Below are 19623 nucleotides of genomic sequence, written 5' to 3'. Positions count from 1 at the left end.
TATGGCTTGGTTTCATGCTTTAATGTATAATAAAGAAAAATTACATATCAAACGAAAAAAACAAAGATGTGTACTCAAATTCCATCAAATAAATGGTAAATTGTTAATATTAAATCACAATATAATTGTTTGCTTAAATCTGTTTTTTGAGAATTTTTGAGAAATACCCCTTTAGGTGTACCCCTTTTTAAAAATACCCCTTTTATCTATCCATTTTCAAAAATACCCCTATTTAAATATAAAAAATTATAAAGTTTTATATAGTTTATAAGGTACTTTTATATAATAACTTCTACTGGGAGATTCGATACAAATATTTTAAAATGTTTTAAATAGTTTTTAATCGTTTTTATATGTTTTATAAGGTTTTTAAAAGGTTTTTAAAAGGGTTTATACAATTTTTATAAGGTTTTTATATGGTTTTTATAATTTATTTTTACGCTATTTATGAAAGGTATATAAAGTTTTATACACATATAAAGGTAATTTGTGTATATATTTATAAGCTTACACACATATTTGGATAAATTTCAATATTTTTAGTGGTTTTTTTGATAAAGTTTGAAAAGGGGGTATTTTTAAAAAGAGGTATATGAAAAGGGGTATTTTTGAAATTCCCCCCTGTTTTTTTCCATCTATATGGAATACAAATATTAAAGTTATATATTATTCATGCAAGTCTTTGTTAGGTTTTGGGTAGAATTGTTAGTGACAACAACCATGAGGGTTTGGTTCTTGGAGTTGAGGCAATCACGCAAATTATTCGAGTTTTGCGGTTTGGAATTAGTGTTTCTTCCTCGGACCTATGCTAGTTGTTTCGTTATGCTTTCTTTGTCGTGTTTTTTTCTCTAGTATTCGTAAATCTTTTAATAGTAGTCTTTACGACTTTATTTGTTTTCTCCTGATGCAACTTTGAAAATTGGTATAAAATTTAGATTTTTACAACAAAAAAATGGTTAGAAAAAGTATATATATATATATATATATATATTTTTACTCTAAAAATGGTTAGAAAAGTATATATTTAGTTTTTTGTACTCTAAAAATTTATGAGAAAGTAATTCAACCTCTTATTTTATTTTTTATATAACATCTCTAATTTAACCTTTTTTTTAATCCACTACCAAAAAAATATACACAATAATTGGGATAACATAATATTGATATTTCACATTTTGTAGTTACTTTTCTCCAAATGTCTTATGAAGGCATCTAGTAAAAAATAAAAAGTCTGGTCTTATAATATTTTATCAACGTAATATGACAATATTGATTGAAATGTAACTTATAAATTCTTTTTATTTATTTTTGTGTTTGGCTTTTTCTCCATCTTCGACCTTCAAAGCCGAAACCTTTTGCGATTACACTAATCAGACCCTAAACATGAACACGATTCTACTCTTACGCCATTACAATCCCAAACTCAAACCTCTTTTTGTATACTTACCTTCCCAAATTCACCACTTAACCTCTTTTTGTATAATTACCTTCTCATGGTTTTGTGTTTTTACTCAAAACGAGAATGCCCACAAGGTGTTCGACACAATTCCTCAATACCCAAATTGGGGTCTCCGTTGTATTTGGCAAAGACCCTCTCACGTGGTCTGCACGTGACATCTTCTTCCATTACCCTTACTCGTTCGTTGGTTTTCTCCTTTACCGCTTCTCCTCTGTTTCTTCTCGGTACCAAGAAAACGCAAGATCAAATCTTTGAAAATCGTTACTTGATAGTCTCTTTCTAAGCATGGAGCCTCGTGTTCTAGGAGATGTTAATTACGAACAAATCTTCCAACGCGCTAAAGATTTCTACCATGAGAAAGATTACGTCAAGGCGTTGGAGGTAATTGAGGATTTGTATTTCGTCCAAGGGGAAGACAGAGTAGCTGTTGATGCGCTACAAGGTCAGATCTTTATGGAGCTAGCGGTGAAAACAAAGCGCCCTGATGTGAAAGTTGCATACTTGTTGGGTTGTGTACAATGTCTTCCGAGAACTCCTGGGTGGTCACAGTTGGCGGCAATTTCACTCCTCACTTTGGCTCAACAGCTTGAGTCAGTGGTTTATTACAAGAAATCGGTGCATCAAGCAAAGAGAGCTTTATATGATCTTATAGTGAATTTTCCGGAGGACCTAGAAGAACAGAGAGCAATGGTGTCTGTGATCGAAAATGCAGAGTCAAGAATAGCTGAATCCAAGAGACGAGTTGCTTCTTCTGTAAGAAACTGTGAACAAATAGATAGGGAGTCGTTAAAGGAAGATGGGGATACAGAGAAGAGTGAGTCTGATTTCATCAAAGGATTGATGTTGTATTGGGCTGGTTTGAATGTTGAGACCAAAAGGAACTTAATGAGAGTAAGCATTGCGGATCTCACGAGTTATGTTGAGGGAGTATATGGTAGTGAAGGACTAAATGCATTGGAGCAAGCTCTCACTTTTGCTAGGGAAGAGAGAAAATGGAGATTCTGGATGTGTAGGTCTTGTTCGAAGAAGTTCTCAAGTGCTGAAGAATGTAAGAATCATCTTGAACAAGAACATCGTGCAAAAGTTATTACCGATTTTACAACGCATATGGTCCATATGCCCCAAAGGATAAGTAAAGTCTGGGCTCGTAAGATATCCACTGGAGGTTGGGAACCAGTGGATGCAGCAGCTGCCATTGAACTGATTAAGAATCGATTGGAAGATGTGAAAGCATTTTCCTATAAGAATGGATGGTCTAAAGACTGGCCTTTAGCTGCGGATGAAGAGCGCAGTAAGTTACTCAAGGAAATCCAATTGCTCCTTGTGTCGTTTTGGGACTGTAAGATTCTCTCTTGTAGCATTCGAGACTGGGTGATGCATTTTACGGTTAAGCATCTTGAAAGGCTTGAAGTTTCCAAACATACTCTCGTTGATTGTTGCCTACTGGAAACACCTCAGATTATTTGTTTTTGTGAATGTGCTGAACTCAATCAAATCCTGGAATTTCTTAAAAAGATCAAGCGTGAAAGGGATGATGGTACAGATCTAGTTTCCAGAGCTGTAGACAGTTTCTGCTGTGCAACACAAGTTAAAGAAAAGCTCGACTTTGACCCTCAGTTTTCAGTTCTGCTCCTGGATAAGAGACTGCTGCAATGCAAGATTAATCGATTCGATGATGAAGGGACAGTCAATGTCTTTGATCCCAGTGTTCACTATGCCAATGCACATGCTCAGGGAGGTTATATCGTTTCCTGGTTAGTCGACAACTCTTCAGGAGATGAAAGTTTTCGATTTCCCACACCTATCAGGATGCACAATCTTGATATATGGGTGGCTGTTCTGAAAGCTGTTCAGTTTACATATAGGACTTTGTCAATCAAATATACAAAGAAGTGGCAGCTCCTAGATTATGATACAGCTCTTACCACCGCCAAAAATTTGTGTATTAGCGAAGATGCAAAGAGGAAGAATCTTCAGAAAGATCAATGGAACAGTTATGCATCTCTTCTGTGCGATACATGTGAAGAGCATTTAACGATAGACGCTGGAAAATCCCCGACCACAAAACTATTCTTCTGTGCTGTACAAGATGTTTTCAAAGGAGCATCATTTCCGACATTTAATTTTCAAAATTGCATGAATGTTATACGTGAGCATAAAAATCTTGGTGATGATATTGTGATGAAGTCAATAGACTTTCTGATATTAGTGATCACCAACAAGGTTCATTTCTTATCTGAATTTTAATTAATAACAGGGATATCATATAATAGTTTATCTTAAACTCTCAATTGATTGCAGGTTGTTCGAATAGATTCAAAATTTTTGCTGGTTGAAAGTATAAGGATTAATTTGCTGGAAAACCTCACCAGACTTTCTGTTTTCGACTATCGCTCTTACATTCTTCGACCAATGAAAGAACTCATCCTGGTTAGTTTGATTTCTACTGAGAGCTTTCATTTTTATTTCTGATTGGGTCCTTATGTTATATTTTATGTTTCATCGTGTAGGATGGTATTATATATATGGAAAACAAAGCAAAGTTAGCTGCAGCAGAAGCAGATCTTATATCCAAGGGAAAACAAAAGGAGGAGATGAAGTTGCCATCGAAGAAAAAGAAAACTAAAAACAAAAAGGTCTTTAATTTGAAGTTCTAAAGTTTCTATTTGGTTCGCTGACGTTTTGGTTATTTAATTGTAAGAAGGAATGTCTTCATGGTGAAACAGAGAACTTCAACAAGCATGTCTAGTCACCTTGATAAGAGTGTTGAACAGTAAGTACCTCACGAGTCTTTTTTGTCATGATGATATTTTGTTTTCGAATTGTTTCTAAACAAATTGTGCACTTACATCTCTAGTGCAAATTCTGTCAACCTTGAACTGGAAAATACATCTCCATCAGTGTGGTCAGATTCTGTGGAGAATGGAGGGTTCGGCCTGAGATTCTGTTTTATGAAGCTATCGGCCTAACAAGTGACAGAACTATATCAATATAGGAAGCAAGCGTTGATGTATAAAAAGTTAAAAACAGTGGCAAGTTAGAAGTTGTGTTCATTATGTGAACAGATCAGTTATTATTGTTTCTGCAACTCCAAGAACTGATTATATGATATCATTTGTTGCCTTGGCTAATTGAATTTGAGCTACGGTCACTTATATGCATGAAAATTCGATTACTCTTTGGCCAGTTTTCACCTATGCAAGAACTGATTATATGATATCACATGTAAGAGTTTATTGTAATATATAAAGTTATACGTTCTATCAAAAAAAAAAAAAATTATACATTTCAACAAAAGAAATGTATGAAATTGAAAATAAATATTCAAACTTCGACCTGATACTAGTCTAAAAGCTTGCTGAATATATTTTTGTCTAAAATAAATATATTACTCAAGTTTATATTGACCCAAATTTAAAAAAATACTCCTTTTCCAATACCACATTTCAAATATACTCGATCTCTTAAACTTTACCAGAAATGCCACAAAAATTAGAAGTTTATCTATAAAAATATACACAAATTACTTATATATGTGTGTAAAATTTTATATATATATAATTTATAAATAATGTATAAAAATATTTAAAAAAAAATCCAAAGCAATGGTTTTACGCAAAGTCAAAGTAATGTCATATAATGTGACTCCAACGAGTACGTCTAGGTGTTTTAAGTGAAATCTTACTCTTAATTTCACCATTACTAATCCATTCTTCACTTTCTTTCTTTGACTTTCTCGAATAATGTCTTTTGTCTTGCATAAAGCTCCAAACAACATTCATGAAAACATAATTCATATAAAAAAAGTTTCCAACTTCAAATTCTTTCTTCTGCAATTGCCACAACAAATAACTGAAGCTCATGAGTAAAGTAATGAACATAATGTGCAAAGCTACTTTCTTTCATAATCAATGATCTCAATTCATTGAATTCTCCCTTCACATTGCTAGCTCCTTCGTAAACCAACCTTTTCACTTTTCCGAATTCAATTCACATTATGAAAACATTGAATCAATAGCATGTTTCAGAGATATGGCAGAAGTATCCTTCACATGCACAATACCAACAAAATTTTTCTTTAATGATCAACAAAATGTAGAACCATTTCTATTTGCTCTTTATTGGAAACATTTGTAGATTCATTAACAAGCAAACCAAATGTCGTACATTGTATTTTCTTGAATAATGGATATGATCACTTTTTCTGCAAAGCAATGCACAATATCCTGTTGAATGGGAGGAGACCATTTGGTTGTCCGTGGGAGCATTTTTCATATAGCCTCATTTTGCTGGTAGTTTACTTCACAAGCTCCTCTAAATTAAAATAATTAAATTCCTAGAATTGTAGATGCTCTGATACCAAATTGAATCAACCTGACCCATTTTTTTTAAAAAAAACATCATAATCATTATTCCCCATAAAATAACAATTAAGCCAACTAGCATAACCAAGCAATAACTAGCAAACCAAAATCAATTCCGTAAATAAACCAATTCAATAATGTAAGCATCCCTAAACGTGATATAATTAAAAATCCAGCAGTAACAATAACATAACCAACACATAAAAACCTAGTTCCTAGATCATCCACCTCTTGATCACCATGATTCCACGATTACACCTTAGCTTTACATGCACCACAACATAAAAGAGATAAATGAGGATTATCACAAATACATAGTGAGACTGTACACCAATCTACTAGGCTATACACACAAGTGAGAAAAATGCAATCAATTACAAAACCACAACCAAACTAGCAATTTAGGAAGTTGAAACGCTTTCAGGTTGCACTGGTGTCGATCGACATCCAACGTAGTATTGACATCGGTCTTCACATAAACCCTTTAATCTTCCACTACTGTCATCGGTCTCCGTGTCACCAAACTCAATCCACACACAAACAAGGCACATGAAAAGACCCATCCCGTTTTTTTTAAAATCATGCAAACCGGATTAACTTAATTAATTCAAACAAGCTAAACAAGCTATACTGAACAATCAATTTAAACCATCTAAACCAGCTAAACCGGTCCTAATCAATTTAAACCATCCAATTCCAATTTTTAACCAGTTAACCAACAATCCAGTTTAACCAATCATAAACAATAACCAGCGAAACCAAGTATTCCAATTGCATTAAACCCGCATTCCAACAAATGTTCAAACCAATCATTATCCAGAAATATAAAAGCATCCTAACATGTTTCTAGATTTCAAAACGAACAATCTCCTAACCAGTTCTAGCAATTATCCAGAACAATCAACGAGCCCCTAGATCATTCTTCTCTCCTCGCCATGTTTCCACGATCACACATTTTCTTTACCTGCATCACAGAAAGAGATGCATAAGTATTTTCATAAATACTTAGTGAGGCATTCATCCCCACAACTGGCTATACACATAAGCAGCATAATTCACATTCAAGCAATAACCAACAAACATAAAACCCGATGCCCTAACATCACTCATGTCGCTTCTCATCAACGAATCTGCTCTTTCAATCAATCCATCGCCGAATAGATAATCCACAAGACTCATCTAGAGGCACCACATCACAAGAAACATGCATACAAACTAAGAAAATCAATTAACAACCATAGAAATCACCAAAACATGAAATAAACAACTTAGATAAGCCTAGGTCTTGCACTCACCTTTTAAACAAGAAAGAACAGCAACGAACAAGGGTTAACAAGGGTGAAAACAAACTCCTCAAACACCAAACACCACAGATCTAACTTCCTTTAGCCTAGAACCACCAAGAAACAGCCTTAAACCTCTCTCAAACCTCACAAAACCTCACTGGGGAACTTATAAACTTTCGGAACCTCTGAGAAATAACAAAAGCGGCTAAGAACAAAAATAGGGTCGAGTTTCCTCCTTTATAAAGTCGAGCCCTTGGTTAAACCAATCCAAAACCACTCGATTTTGCAATTAAATTCAAACCGGTCTAACCGAAAAATGGTGGTGTCGAACGACACCACCCATTTTCGAGCACGGACGTTACAAAAACAAGCATACAATAGCAAAGAACACTCAAATCAAACATTTATTTAATCAACAAATCAACTTATACACTCAAGTTAGACATCAACAAGATATCATCAAGCTTTGATCAGTCATGGTCACCCACTCTCCTTGGATTGATTATGAACGAAGAACAACAAGAAACAAATATTTTTTTGGTTATTCACTGTTATGTTAGATAACATAAGATTTTATAATTTGTAAGCTAGTAAAAAAAAGATCAACATGTTTCCCGAAGAAATTATTTCTTAATAAAATGACTAAGATGGATATATTTTATCAAATTGAGTAAAACAGACCCATTTATTTTTGGTTAAGGCCTTATAAAAGCAAAGGCGAGTGGCTTAATTGTAATTTACTTTCACAATGTTTTCTTTACAAAAACCTAATCTCATTTTTTTCCTCTTCTCTAGCCGCAAAATTTTCTTTTGTCTACTCCCATTGCCCCCTCCACTTCTTTCCCTCCCCTCAATGAACCAATCACAACTGCTTAGTTACACAATCTTTTGAAAAGGTACCCACAACATATGGTGAATTACAGGTAGTGATTTGATCTTCTACTATCTCAAATTTTGCAACATCATTTTGCAGATCTAGAATTGGATGCTCTCGTGATATCCAAATCAGATCTATAAAGTTTTTTTTTGAGATGACCGACATAATGGCTGGATTTCTTTTAAAGAAGATGTAATTTATAATTCCTTAGTGTTTTCTAGGGTAAGTCGGGTCTTTGTTGCATGTTTTTTTGTTAGTATGAGGGGTGGGCGTAGAAGAGACCACAAGTAGTGATTTTAAGCTAAGAACTACTCTAAAATTTTGAGTAAAGGTTTTTAATATTTTCTATCTTTGGTGAGAGAAAAAAATTTCCGCTGAAATCAAGGTTGAGAGATTGTGTGAGCTCCTAATTTTCTTGATGATATGTTACCAAACTCTAATTTTTTGCATCTTATTATGTTGGATCTCTCTCTTGTGTGCGTAATGATTTTGGACAACACACATTTTGTAGAAATGTTCAGATCGATGGGAAGAAATGACGAGACACACATCACCAACTCACAAGAAAGATTATTAAGCAGCTAATTTCATCTGCTTGTTTGAGGACTCTGCATTTTGGATATTTGCTTTGGACGAGATTTGGATTGTTGACACAATCTTCTCTTCAGTAGTAAGTATTTATGATTAATAAATTAAAAATCTATTGAGATATGGTCCTTTGTTTTGGTTAAAATTTTTATGATGCATGGTGGCTAGATATGTTAATTAATTATTTAGAAACTACAATTGAAAGTTATTGATTTTGTAGGTAAAGAATAGATTTCATGTTGGCTAATATAAAGTTTTCCATATATTGTCATATATAGTTTGATACTGAAACTATATATGACAATCACAAGTTAGCTACTCAAGCAATATTGCATTGAGAATAAACCTAGCGCCTAACGAGTAAACTACTCACACATACGCATGCAAATCAAAACCATATGAATAAGATATTGCATAAAAGGTTAAAAGTATTAGAAAAGGGTTTAGAGATCTGGTCTGAGATACAAAGTTTATGAACTTTCTTCGTTCAACAAGTAGAAAACAGAAACATAAGAAACTAGAAAAAGTAGAAACGGTTTGGTGACTTCGAAGGTGAACGACGATAGCTCCCAAAAGGAGCTGTAGGAAGACGAGTTTCGACGGCTGTTAATAGGCCTTAGGTCGTCTCTAGGGCTGCTGGTGGAGGCATTGTAAGGTATGATAGAAGCACAAGGAAGGCACACCTGAAACCCTAGATCTTAGAAGAGTATTTGTAGGGTTTGTCTTGGCTTAGAGCTCTCAAGTGTAAAATTTTCTTTTCATGTTACGTGTAGGAAAAGGGTTGGGTGAAGAAGGTTGTTGGACCGTCGTGATGGTCTGAACCAGGAGACCATGAAGACTCCTAGTCGAGCCGTTGTTAAGGACCACCGACTACATGCTTGTCTACTCGCCGGTTTGTGACACGTTTTGGTAAATCGGGCATAACTTCCGAATTCCTATTTGAGTGTGATTGGTGTCTAAGGAAAGCTGGAAGAGTCATCTTTCATCTACTGTTGATATCAAGACGATACATTTAGTCATACAAAAGTTATGCCTGATTGGCTGATGTACGGAGACGTCTCATAGATCCACAAGAAGATAAGCATGTAGTCGAATGGGATTTAGCAACAGCCAAACCAAGAGTCTCCATGAAGGTTCATCCATTCCATCACTATGGTCCATCCAGCCTCCTTCGCCGCCACTTATCCCGCACTTACTATGAAAAGACAAGTTTGTCCTTACAAAACCCTAATCCAAGACAAACCCTATAAATACACATCAATATCTAGTGCTCGAAGTGTTCCTTTTTTGTGCTTCTTTTTGCTTCTTCATAACGCCTCCACCAGTAGTAGCCCTGGAGATGACCAGAGACTCCTTAACGGTCGTGAGAGCTCGTCCTACTCCACCTCCTCTTGGAAAACATTTCATTCACCTTCAAAGTCACAAAACCGTTTCTCCTCTTTCTTATCTCTTAGTTTTTCGTTTTCTACTTGTTTAAGGAAGAAGGTTCATCTACTTTGTATCCCTGAGAAGATATTTAAACCCTTTCTCATACTCTCAATATTTTATGCAATAATTTATTCATATGGTTTTGAATTGCATGAGTATATGCAAGTAGTTTACTTGTTGGGTTTATGGGTTGGTTCAAGGGGGATTCATGGTTCATTTCACTTAGGTTGTTAGATCCAATTTTTAGGAAACTCTTACTTAATGCATGTTGTTTAGATTGATCACCAAGCACTGACCTTAGAGAATAAGAGCGCTAGTCGTGTTAAACCTACTTCTCGGAACTAGAGTTATACCGAAGCAGCCTCGTATCCAGTGTAAGTTGAGGTACGGAAATTTGTGAATGTATCAACCTCGTTTTACTTGTTGGTACATGCGTCGATGCGTGCGTAAGGTGAGTCACGGAGTATGAAGACTTTAGACTTTCATTCTATGACTTATAGGTTTGTTTCGTAGTTGAGAACCTAGAACGAAATAATTATTTACTTGCATTGGATCTTAACACTTGATTTGTTTAGAACCATGAAAAACCAAAGATAATCGTCGAACGCCCAACGCTTTAGTCGTATTAGTTTTACAACTGCTTTATTTATGCTTTATTCTGTGCATTAGTTATTAGGAAAACCAAAGAGAACCACATTTCTTTCTCTAAATTCAATTCGCATAGCTATAAGTCTCTATGAGATTGATCCTAATATACTACAACTAATGTACTATGCACTTGTAATTATTAAGTGGTCTTTTTAGGTAAAGTATTGAACTGAAATACCACACATCTAGCTTTACTTCATATAAAATAAGATGGAGAAAATAAAAAAGGTAGATTCATGCTTTCAAGTTCTAGGGTTTGTTAAGGTTTACAAAACCTCAATTATCATTGCAATAGCTGAAACACAAGTGGCGTTTAGTTTTCATACAAACTTCTTTGTGGTCGGTGTATTTCTACCGTGGCCGACCGGATTTGCCAATCTGGTTTATCAAAAAAGAAATTACACTGAAATCTGTTCACAATGGTGTAGTGTGCGTTGATGCTATAGGTTGTTTGTAAGTGGAAGAATGTGGTCAGATTGAGACATGTGGACGGGGGAAGTGGTTGAGTATGAGTAAATAGGGTATGGAACGTGAGTATATATATTAGATTGCGTCTCAAACGAATCAGTCGTAGGAGTGCGGGCCATGGTGACGGTTGTACAGAGTCCTAGACTGATGGACGATATTGAAGGATTCGTGGACGAATCCATGATAGTAGGGGAGAATTGTAACACCTGTGTTCGAAAATGGGTGGTGTCGATCGACAGTTGTATGGCCTATCAGTTTTTCGGTTGGGACCAGTTTGATTTTAATTACAAAATCGGCTTGAATTGGGTTGGTTTAGCCCTAGGTTTGACTTTTAAAAGAAGAGAGGTCGACCTTGTTTCTTTTTCAGCCGCTTTTTGCATATTTGAGAAGAGTGAAAAAGAGTGAAAGTTTCCTAGGGTTTTCTATAAGGTTTTGGGGAGATTTGAGAGCTGTTGAGGTTTTTGGGTAAAAGGAGGAGAGATCTTGTAACTCTGGTGTTTGGAGTGCTCTGTGTTGCTATTGTTTGTGTGTTTTGTCCCTTTTCTTTCCAGTTCAAAGGTGATCATTTTGTTTTGGCTGATTTAATGCTTGTTTGATTGATTTCTTTGCTTGTTTGGGTTTTTCTATGTTGTATGTTTCGTCATTGACCATGGTGTGTATAGAAGTGGATATCTAGTGAGGAAATGCAACTGGAGCGACTGCAGAGTATCGGTGCCGAGAGTCTATCGACACCAATGATTTGTACTACGAAGATAGTTGCGACTCGCGAGTGAAGTGTCGAGCATGAGTGTTGGTCAACACCAATGGTGGGTGTCAATCTACATCGGTCGTCAGCAGGGACTGATTTTGTTGTTAAATGTTTGTTGTGTTCTGTTTTACTTGATAATGATTGAAGTTGCTTGTATGTATAGCCCAGTTGATGAGATGAGTGTCTCACTAAGTATTTCTGGATATATTTATGCATCTATTTTTTTGATGCATGTAAAGACAAAGTGTGACCGTGTAATCTGGACGAGGAGAGAATAATGATCTAGGGGCTCGTTGAATGTTTTTAAATAATGCATTTTGTTATTGTTAGAAATGCTAGTTCTTGAATCTTAGAGCCTGTTAGGATTTCTGGATTGGCTTTGAAATGATTGATGAATTTGTTGGCTAATGCAATTGGTAAGCTAGATTGTTATTTTAATGCCTTTTGCTGGTTTAATTTGGTGATGATTTGTTTGTATTGAAATTGCTGGTTAACTAGTTTAAATTGAAATTAAATAGGTTAATTAGATTAATCTTGTTTAGCTTGTTCAAATTGATCCAGTTCGGTTTAGCTCATTTAGTTGGTTTAGATTAATTGGGTTAATCTGGTTTGCATGATTAAAAAAAAGAAACAGGTCAAGTCTTTTCAATTTGGTATTAGAGCCCTTCGGTTCTAGGGCTGGGTTAAATGGGTGATTGTGGCATGATGTGTGAATTTTGTTGTTGGTGAATAATGATGTGAATTTAATCAATTGATATTCCACGGTAAGTTGTGTGTTTTGTGGTTTATTGCCCTTTTGTCACAACTTTTGGAGCGGTTACTGGGAGCGGTACCAGTGCAGGCTCTAGTTGGACAACTAGGGGTTGTGGGTGTGCAGCCAGTAGGGCCTGGTGGGTACGGTGTGCCGCCAAGTGGGCTCAGTGTGCAACCAGGTGTTAGGGTTGTGCAGCCAGATTGGGTAAGTGAGCACCCGTACTACCGACAATTAATGGAGCAGCTGTAGAGATCCGGGATGAGCATGTTCTTCGTGGGTTCTGATCCTGCTCTAGCAGATAAGTGGCGTCTGAGACTGGAGCGATATTTCCAGTTTATGAGGTGTCCGGAGCATACTGGGTGGACCTAGCGACTCACTACTTGGCAGATGACGCACACTTGTGGTAAAGAAGTGTGCTGGCCAAGAAAGAGCAGAGGTCGATGGTGTGGGGGGGGACTTCTTGGCGGAGTTCAATCTCAAATATTTCCCAACAAAGGCATTGGACGAAATGGAGTCACAGTTTCTAGCGTTGACTCTTAGTGAGCGGTCAATGCGAGAGTACGACACATAGTTTAGGAGACTGTTTGGTGTACTCGGGTCATGGTGGAGATCCAAAGCAGATGCAGGGGTGTTGGTTCATGAAAGGTATCAACCATGACATGAGTGTGCGATGCAAGGTGTGAACCTATGTTTTGCGGGTGGATCGGGTTGAGGTTGCGGTGGGTATTGAGGGTTAGTTAAGGAGTCAGATGGTGGTTTATAGTCCGTCAGTGCAGTCGGTTCTGAGTAGGGGCGACAGGCCTACTCAGGGAAAGAAGAGGATGTGGGATCACACTTTGAAGGCAGGTTAATGTGGTCGGGGATGCTTCAGGTGCGGGAGCATGGATCATAAGCTGGCGAGCTGTCCGAATAGAAGTGAGCCGGGCGTGGAGACTCGTGTATGTTTCCCTTACAATGAGATGGGGCAAATCAAGGTGAGGTGTTTTAATATGCCGCAGATGGCGATAGCAGCTGTGTGCAGTCGGTGGTACACTCGTGGGTGCAGTAGTGGCTGTAGCCGGGAATGCATATATGGCTCAGCTGGGAGCACTGCCAGTGGCTCAGATTGAGGGACTTGGGGTCTACTCAACCGTGGAAACGAGAGGGCCAAGTATCACTAGGCAGATCACATGATTAATTCTAAACTTGTTGTTTTAGAATTTGTTTTTTTTGTGATCTTGTGGGGTTGGAGTTCTTAGCTTAAAGGTTTGTGTAGGGGTCATGTTGGTGGGCGGGTTCTTGTCCCACGTATTGTTTGATTTCAGAGCTACGAATAGCTTCATTACCCCAGAGTGTGCGGCGAGTGGTAACATTCAGGGAGACTTTGGTGGCTAGCGGTCCAGAGGTGGGCAGAGTCGATCCCGGCATATCTGTGCATTAGTCCGGTGGAGCTGTATGATTTTATTATGGGCATGGATTGTGTGGATCGGCACATATATCATCTGGATTATCACCGAGGGAGAGTCTACTTTGAGCGGCTCGGACCGAAGTTGTTCTATGAGGGTGTAAGACCGATCTTAGGGAGTTTGGTGATCTCGACTGTGCTGGCAGAGAATATGATTAAGAAGGGTAGAGAAACTCACTTGGTGACGATTATGATGCTAGAGATTGTTGGAGAGGTAGCGGTGAGCAAGATCTGGGTGATTTAGGAGTTTGAGAATGTGTTTCAGTCGCTGAAAGGGTTACCGCCATCTCGGTCTAATCTTTTCACGATAGAGTTGGACCCCGAGACAACGCCGTTGTCTAAGGCTCTGTACAAGATGGCTCCAGTAAAGATGGCAGAGTTGAAAAAGCATTTGGGGGATTTTCTGAGTAAGGGTTTCATTTGTCCCAATGTTTCACCATGGGGAGTACTAGTGTATTTTTCAAGAAGAATGATAGGAGTTTTCGGCTGTGCATTGATTACCGGTGACTTAATTCGAGTGACGGTGTAGAATAATTATCTTCAACCGAGGATTTATGAGCTACTTGATCAGTTGAGGGGAGCTATGTGGTTCCCTAAGATCGATTTGGCGTTAGTGTACCTTCAGATTCATATTGACAAGGCGGATATCCATAAGACGGCTTTGAGGACGAGATACGGGCTTTATGTGTTGTAGTGATGCCTTTTGGGTTGACAAATACTGATGAACATCGTGTTCTAGTAGTTTATGAGGCTGATGAACAACGTGTTCTAGGAGTTTTTGGATGAGTTTGTTATCATTTTCATAGATGATATTCTGGTGTACTCTAAGAATAGTGAGGAGCACGAGGTGCAGCCGAGGGGGGTTCTGAAGAAGCCTCAGGAGAAGAAGCCGAGGGGGTTTCTGGGTCACATTGTGTCTGTAGAACGAGTTTCTGTGGATCAAGAGAAGATCATGGCTATGAGAGATTGGTCTAGAACATAGACTCCCATGGAGATTTAGAGTTTTCTAGGTTTAATTAAAGGGGTACTACATCCGTTTTGTGAAGCGTTTTGCAAGCATGGCTCAACCGATAACGAACCTGACGGGAAGGATGTTCATTTGTGTGGACTCTTGAATGTGAGCAAGGTTTTGATAAGCTCAAGAAAATGTTGACTAGTACGGCAATTTTGGCTTATGTGGTGTACACATATGCTTCGAAGTTGGTAAGGTAATTGCATATGCTTCACAGCAGTTAAGGTAGCATGGGGACAACTACCCTATTCATGATTTGGAGATGGCTGCGGTGGTTTTCGCTCTGAATATTTGGAGATCTTATCTTTATGGGGCGGAGGTTCAGGTGGGTTCAGGTGTTTACAGATCATAAGAACCTGAAGTCTATATTCACGCAGCCTGAGTTGAACTTGAGGCAGAAGGCGGTGGATGGAGCTAGTGGCGGATTATGATATGGAGATAGCTTAACATCCCGGTAAGGCTAACCTGGTTGCAGATATCTTGAGTAGGAAGCGGGAGGCTTCAGCTCAAGAGTAGGATATGGAGACCTTGGTGTGTGAGATTAGCACTTTGCGGTTGTGTGCTACTTCTCAAAAGCCATTGACGTTAGAGGTAGCTAACCGAGGATATTTTCTGACCAGAGTTCGAGCGGCTTAGGAGAAAGATGCGGGGCTGGTTAATGCCTCTAAAGGATAAAGATTCAGAGCATCCAGTTGTAGCCAACGGGACTATCCTTGTGCATGGGCGGGTTTTTGTGCCCAAAGATGAGAGTTTGAGGAGTGAGATCCTGAGTGAGGCTCTTGCGACCATATTTTCTATTCATCTAGGAACGACCTAGATGTACAGAGATCTGATAAGGTATTATTTGAAAGAATCCATCCCGTTTTTTTTTTTAACATGCAAACCGGATTAACCCAACTAATTTTAAACCAGCTAAACCAGCCATAAATCAATTCAAATCAATTAAACCACACATAACATAACCAGCAGAAGACTTAAGCACAAATCCATGAAAATAATTTCATTAAACCAACAAGTTCAGCAAAACATTATTCCAGAAACATAAGCACCCTAACATGCTTCTAAATTCCGTTCTAACACCCTAATAAATCCAACAATAATCAAAAATACCAATGAGCGCCTAGATCATCCTCCTCTTCTTGCCATGATTCCACTTTGCTTTTACCTGCATCAAAGAAAGAGATGCATAAGTATTTCATAAATACTTAGTGAGGCAATCATTCCACCACTGGCTATACACACAAGTACATTCAACCATTATTCAAGGAAAAGAACCAAACAGGCAATAAAATACAAACAAAAAGTCGCTTCTGACTATCGGTGTTGATCGACACCCACCACTGGTGTCGATTGACACTCGTTGTCGACCCTCGCGGTCGACACTGGCCTCGACACTCCCTTCGCGAGTCATAGCTATCCTCGCGGGACAAAATATTGGTGTCGAGCGACACACACGACTGGTGTCGAGCGACACACACCACTGGTGTCGAGCGACACACACCACTGGTGTCGATCGACACCGACGCTCTGCAATCGCTCCAACTAACTTTTCTTGCTGGGTCTCCTCTCCAAATCACCATTATGATATGAGCGAGTCTCCAAGGGGTTCCACAGGCATCATTCATCATATAAAAAGCCAAACAAGCAAAGAAATCAATCAAACAATCATCAAAACACCAAAAACAATGATCAAACATGCTTAGATAAGTCTGGTCATGCATTCACATTTTACAAGATTTAACAGCAACAAAAACATGGAAGAACAAGGAGGATTTTCCTCTCCTAACACCACACAACACAGATCTAGCCTCTACTAGCCTTAAACCACCAAGAACAAGCTTTGATATCTACAAAAATTCACTCAAAGGCACCAAAAGAAACAAATTCACTCTCTGCTTTCTCTCAACCTTCACAAAGCGACAAAATGGCACACCTTAAAGCATTTAAGTCGCCCTAGGTTTCCCTCAATCCAAAACCAATTGAACCGACAATTTAAAAACTTAAACCGTCGAACAAAAAATTACAAGTGTCGATCGACACCACCCGAATTTCTAGACATGAGCATTACAATATCACTAGGTTGGGATGAAAAAAGATTTGGTTAAGTGGGTGTCTGAGTGTGATGTGTGTCAGCTGGTGAAGGGTGAGCATCAGGTGCCGAGTGGATTATTGCAGAGTCTCCCTATTCCAGAGTGGAAACGGGACATGATCAAAATGGATTTCGTTGTTGGATTGTCGGTGTCTTTGTTCAAGGATGCCATTTAGGTCATTATGGATCGTTTGACCAAGTATGCACGTTTTTTGGCTATCAAGAAGACTTCATGGAGTACCGGCCAGCATTGTGTCAGACCAGGACTCAAAGTTCATTTATGCGTTCTATAGGGCTTTCCAGAAGGAGATAGGCACAAATGTGCATCTGAGCACGACTTACAATCCTCAGAGACATGCAGTCAGAGCGGACAATCCAGACGCTTGAGGATCTGCATGTTGGATTGGGGTGGTCAGTGGGCAAATCACTTGAGCTTGGAGGAGTTTGCTTATAATAATAGCTACTAGGCTAGTATTGAGTTTGAGAGTCCATGTCGTATACCATTATGCTGGACTCAAGTGGGGGGGAGAGGAGCATATATGGTGCAGACTATGTTCAAGAGACCTTGGAGAAGATTCGGGTTCTGAATCAGAACATAAAGGAGGCACAAGATCGGCAGAGGAGATATGTTGATAAGAGGCGCAATAAGTTGGACTTTGAGGCTGGAGAGAGGGTGTATCACAAGATGGCGATGTTGTGTGGTCTTAATAGGTCCCTTATACAGACTAAGTTGAGCCCGAGGTATATGGTTCCTTTCAAGATTGTGGAAAGGGTAGGGTCGGTGGAGTATCGGTTGGAGTTGGCCAAGGTTATGCATGCATTTCACAAGGTTTTTCATGTGTCGATGCTGAAGAAATGTCTACATAAGGATGATGAGGTGTTGGCTAAGATTCCGGCAGATCTTCATCCTAGCATAAGTCAAGAGGCGAAACCGGTAAGGGTTCTCGAGAGGCGGGTGAAGGAACTTTGGCGCAAGAAGATTTCTTTGTAGAGAGTCCAGTAGGACTGTGATGGGGTCTTGGAGAAGACTTGGGAGCCAGAGGCCAGGATGAAGACAAGGTTTCGAAAGTGGTTCGATAAGCAGGTCTCAGTTTAGACCTTATGTTTTGTTTATCCTCCGTGTTGGAGTGGAGTTTTGTTGTAACTCTTTTGTATTTTCGTTTCGTTGTAACGGTTATGACTTTGGAGTTAATAAATGATGCGGACATCGAAACCAAAATAAACCGGGAACAAACCAGGCCACACACTAAGCCGGTTCACATGGAGAATCTTGGAGAATGCTTACCTATATGGAGTGCTGGATAAGCTTAAGGCCTACGGTTAATTATTCACCAGCAAATTAACCCTAAAAAGACTAATGGTTTAGGAGGAATCATTGACCAAGCAACTGATTCGAAGATGGTACATCCCGACGTAGTAGCTGCAGTACTCGCTGACGGACCCAATCATATCTCACATCTTTGTCCAAGGATTCCTCCATAGAGACTCCAACGGCTAATTTTTGATTAATATCGCATCTTGTTTCTTTGTTTAGCTTTTAGAACGTCGTACTCAACCCTATAGCTGATCATTAGACTCATTGTAAAAGGAACCTTGATCAATTTAAAAGTAATAAAAAGATTCTTCTTGTCAAAGTTTGAGTCTTTGTCAATTTTTTTCTTCAATTCTTTGTGAGTGATTCACTTAATGGTTTAGACACCTGCGGATCAAATTTGTTGAGTGATCCAACATCCTTTGTTTGTTCCTTGATCGAGAGAGTCGATTATCCCACTGATTGAGCGAATCAATCACCTGATCTATCTCATGTACCACCCCTTGATTCACGAGAGAGTGCTTCTGGTCAGCTCGTGACTTCTACCTTCCGCAAGCCAAGCTTGGAATCTCTTGATCCTCAAGTGATCTAAAGTTAGAGTGATTCCAATCTTGTATCAATAAGATGAGTATTTCTTAGAGTTGACTTGTTTTTGTCATAAGTGAAGAAATATGTGAAGTTTCAAAAAATGGAAAGAGTCGGGTTGACTGTTCTATTCTTGAAAATTATCGAGATAGTGTTAGTATAGCATTATGATGCTATAGAGGAACCACGAGAGATATATCTGATCTAGAGATAAGCTCAGATGTGTGATAGCCTTGGATGACGATACAAGAGCGCGCTTTCGGTGACAACCCAAGACCGAGAGCGAGAGTGACTTCCTGGATACCATATCTTGAAGGTTGGGGGCTTAATAATGAGCCGGTATGGCTTGAAGATTGTGATCTGAGAGCGGGGAGAGCTGTGAGACTTCCTGGCATGATGACAAGCAGGTATGATACATGGGTTGAGACCTGTGGACGGGGGAAGTGGTTGAGTATAAGCAAATAGGCTATGGAACGTGAGTATATTGATTAGATTGAGCCCTCTATTGGGTCAGTCATAGGAGTGCGGGTCATGGTGAAGGTTGCACGGAGTCCTAAACTG

The 19623-nt window shown here is 38.6% G+C and overlaps 2 protein-coding genes across 3 annotated transcripts in view; both read left to right on the top strand.

Moving 5' to 3' along the window:
• Positions 1-19623, top strand: part of LOC17895088 — a 68748-nt gene that overhangs the window by 3957 nt on the left and 45168 nt on the right. The gene's annotated exons all lie outside the window — the stretch shown is intronic.
• LOC17894369 overlaps positions 1508-19623 on the top strand; it is a 37852-nt gene continuing 19736 nt past the window's right edge. Inside the window, exons 1-5 of one of the 2 annotated variants that reach the window (XM_023788427.1) lie at positions 1508-3682; positions 3761-3889; positions 3970-4095; positions 4186-4232; positions 4317-4570. In XM_023788427.1, the coding sequence (XP_023644195.1) occupies positions 1745-3682; positions 3761-3889; positions 3970-4095; positions 4186-4232; positions 4317-4428 (2352 nt within the window). In that variant the 5' untranslated portion in view covers positions 1508-1744 and the 3' untranslated portion in view covers positions 4429-4570. Of the gene's footprint in view, positions 3683-3760; positions 3890-3969; positions 4233-4316; positions 4571-19623 lie in introns of those variants that run through there. The other variant, XR_002835227.1, reaches the window with a different exon arrangement.

This window comes from Capsella rubella, unplaced genomic scaffold (assembly GCF_000375325.1).
Source record: "Capsella rubella cultivar Monte Gargano unplaced genomic scaffold, Caprub1_0 scaffold_2, whole genome shotgun sequence".
Classification (NCBI taxonomy): Eukaryota; Viridiplantae; Streptophyta; class Magnoliopsida; order Brassicales; family Brassicaceae; genus Capsella; species Capsella rubella.
The sequence above is the reverse complement of the archived record's forward strand: the minus strand, read 5'-3'. Positions and strand labels throughout refer to the sequence as shown.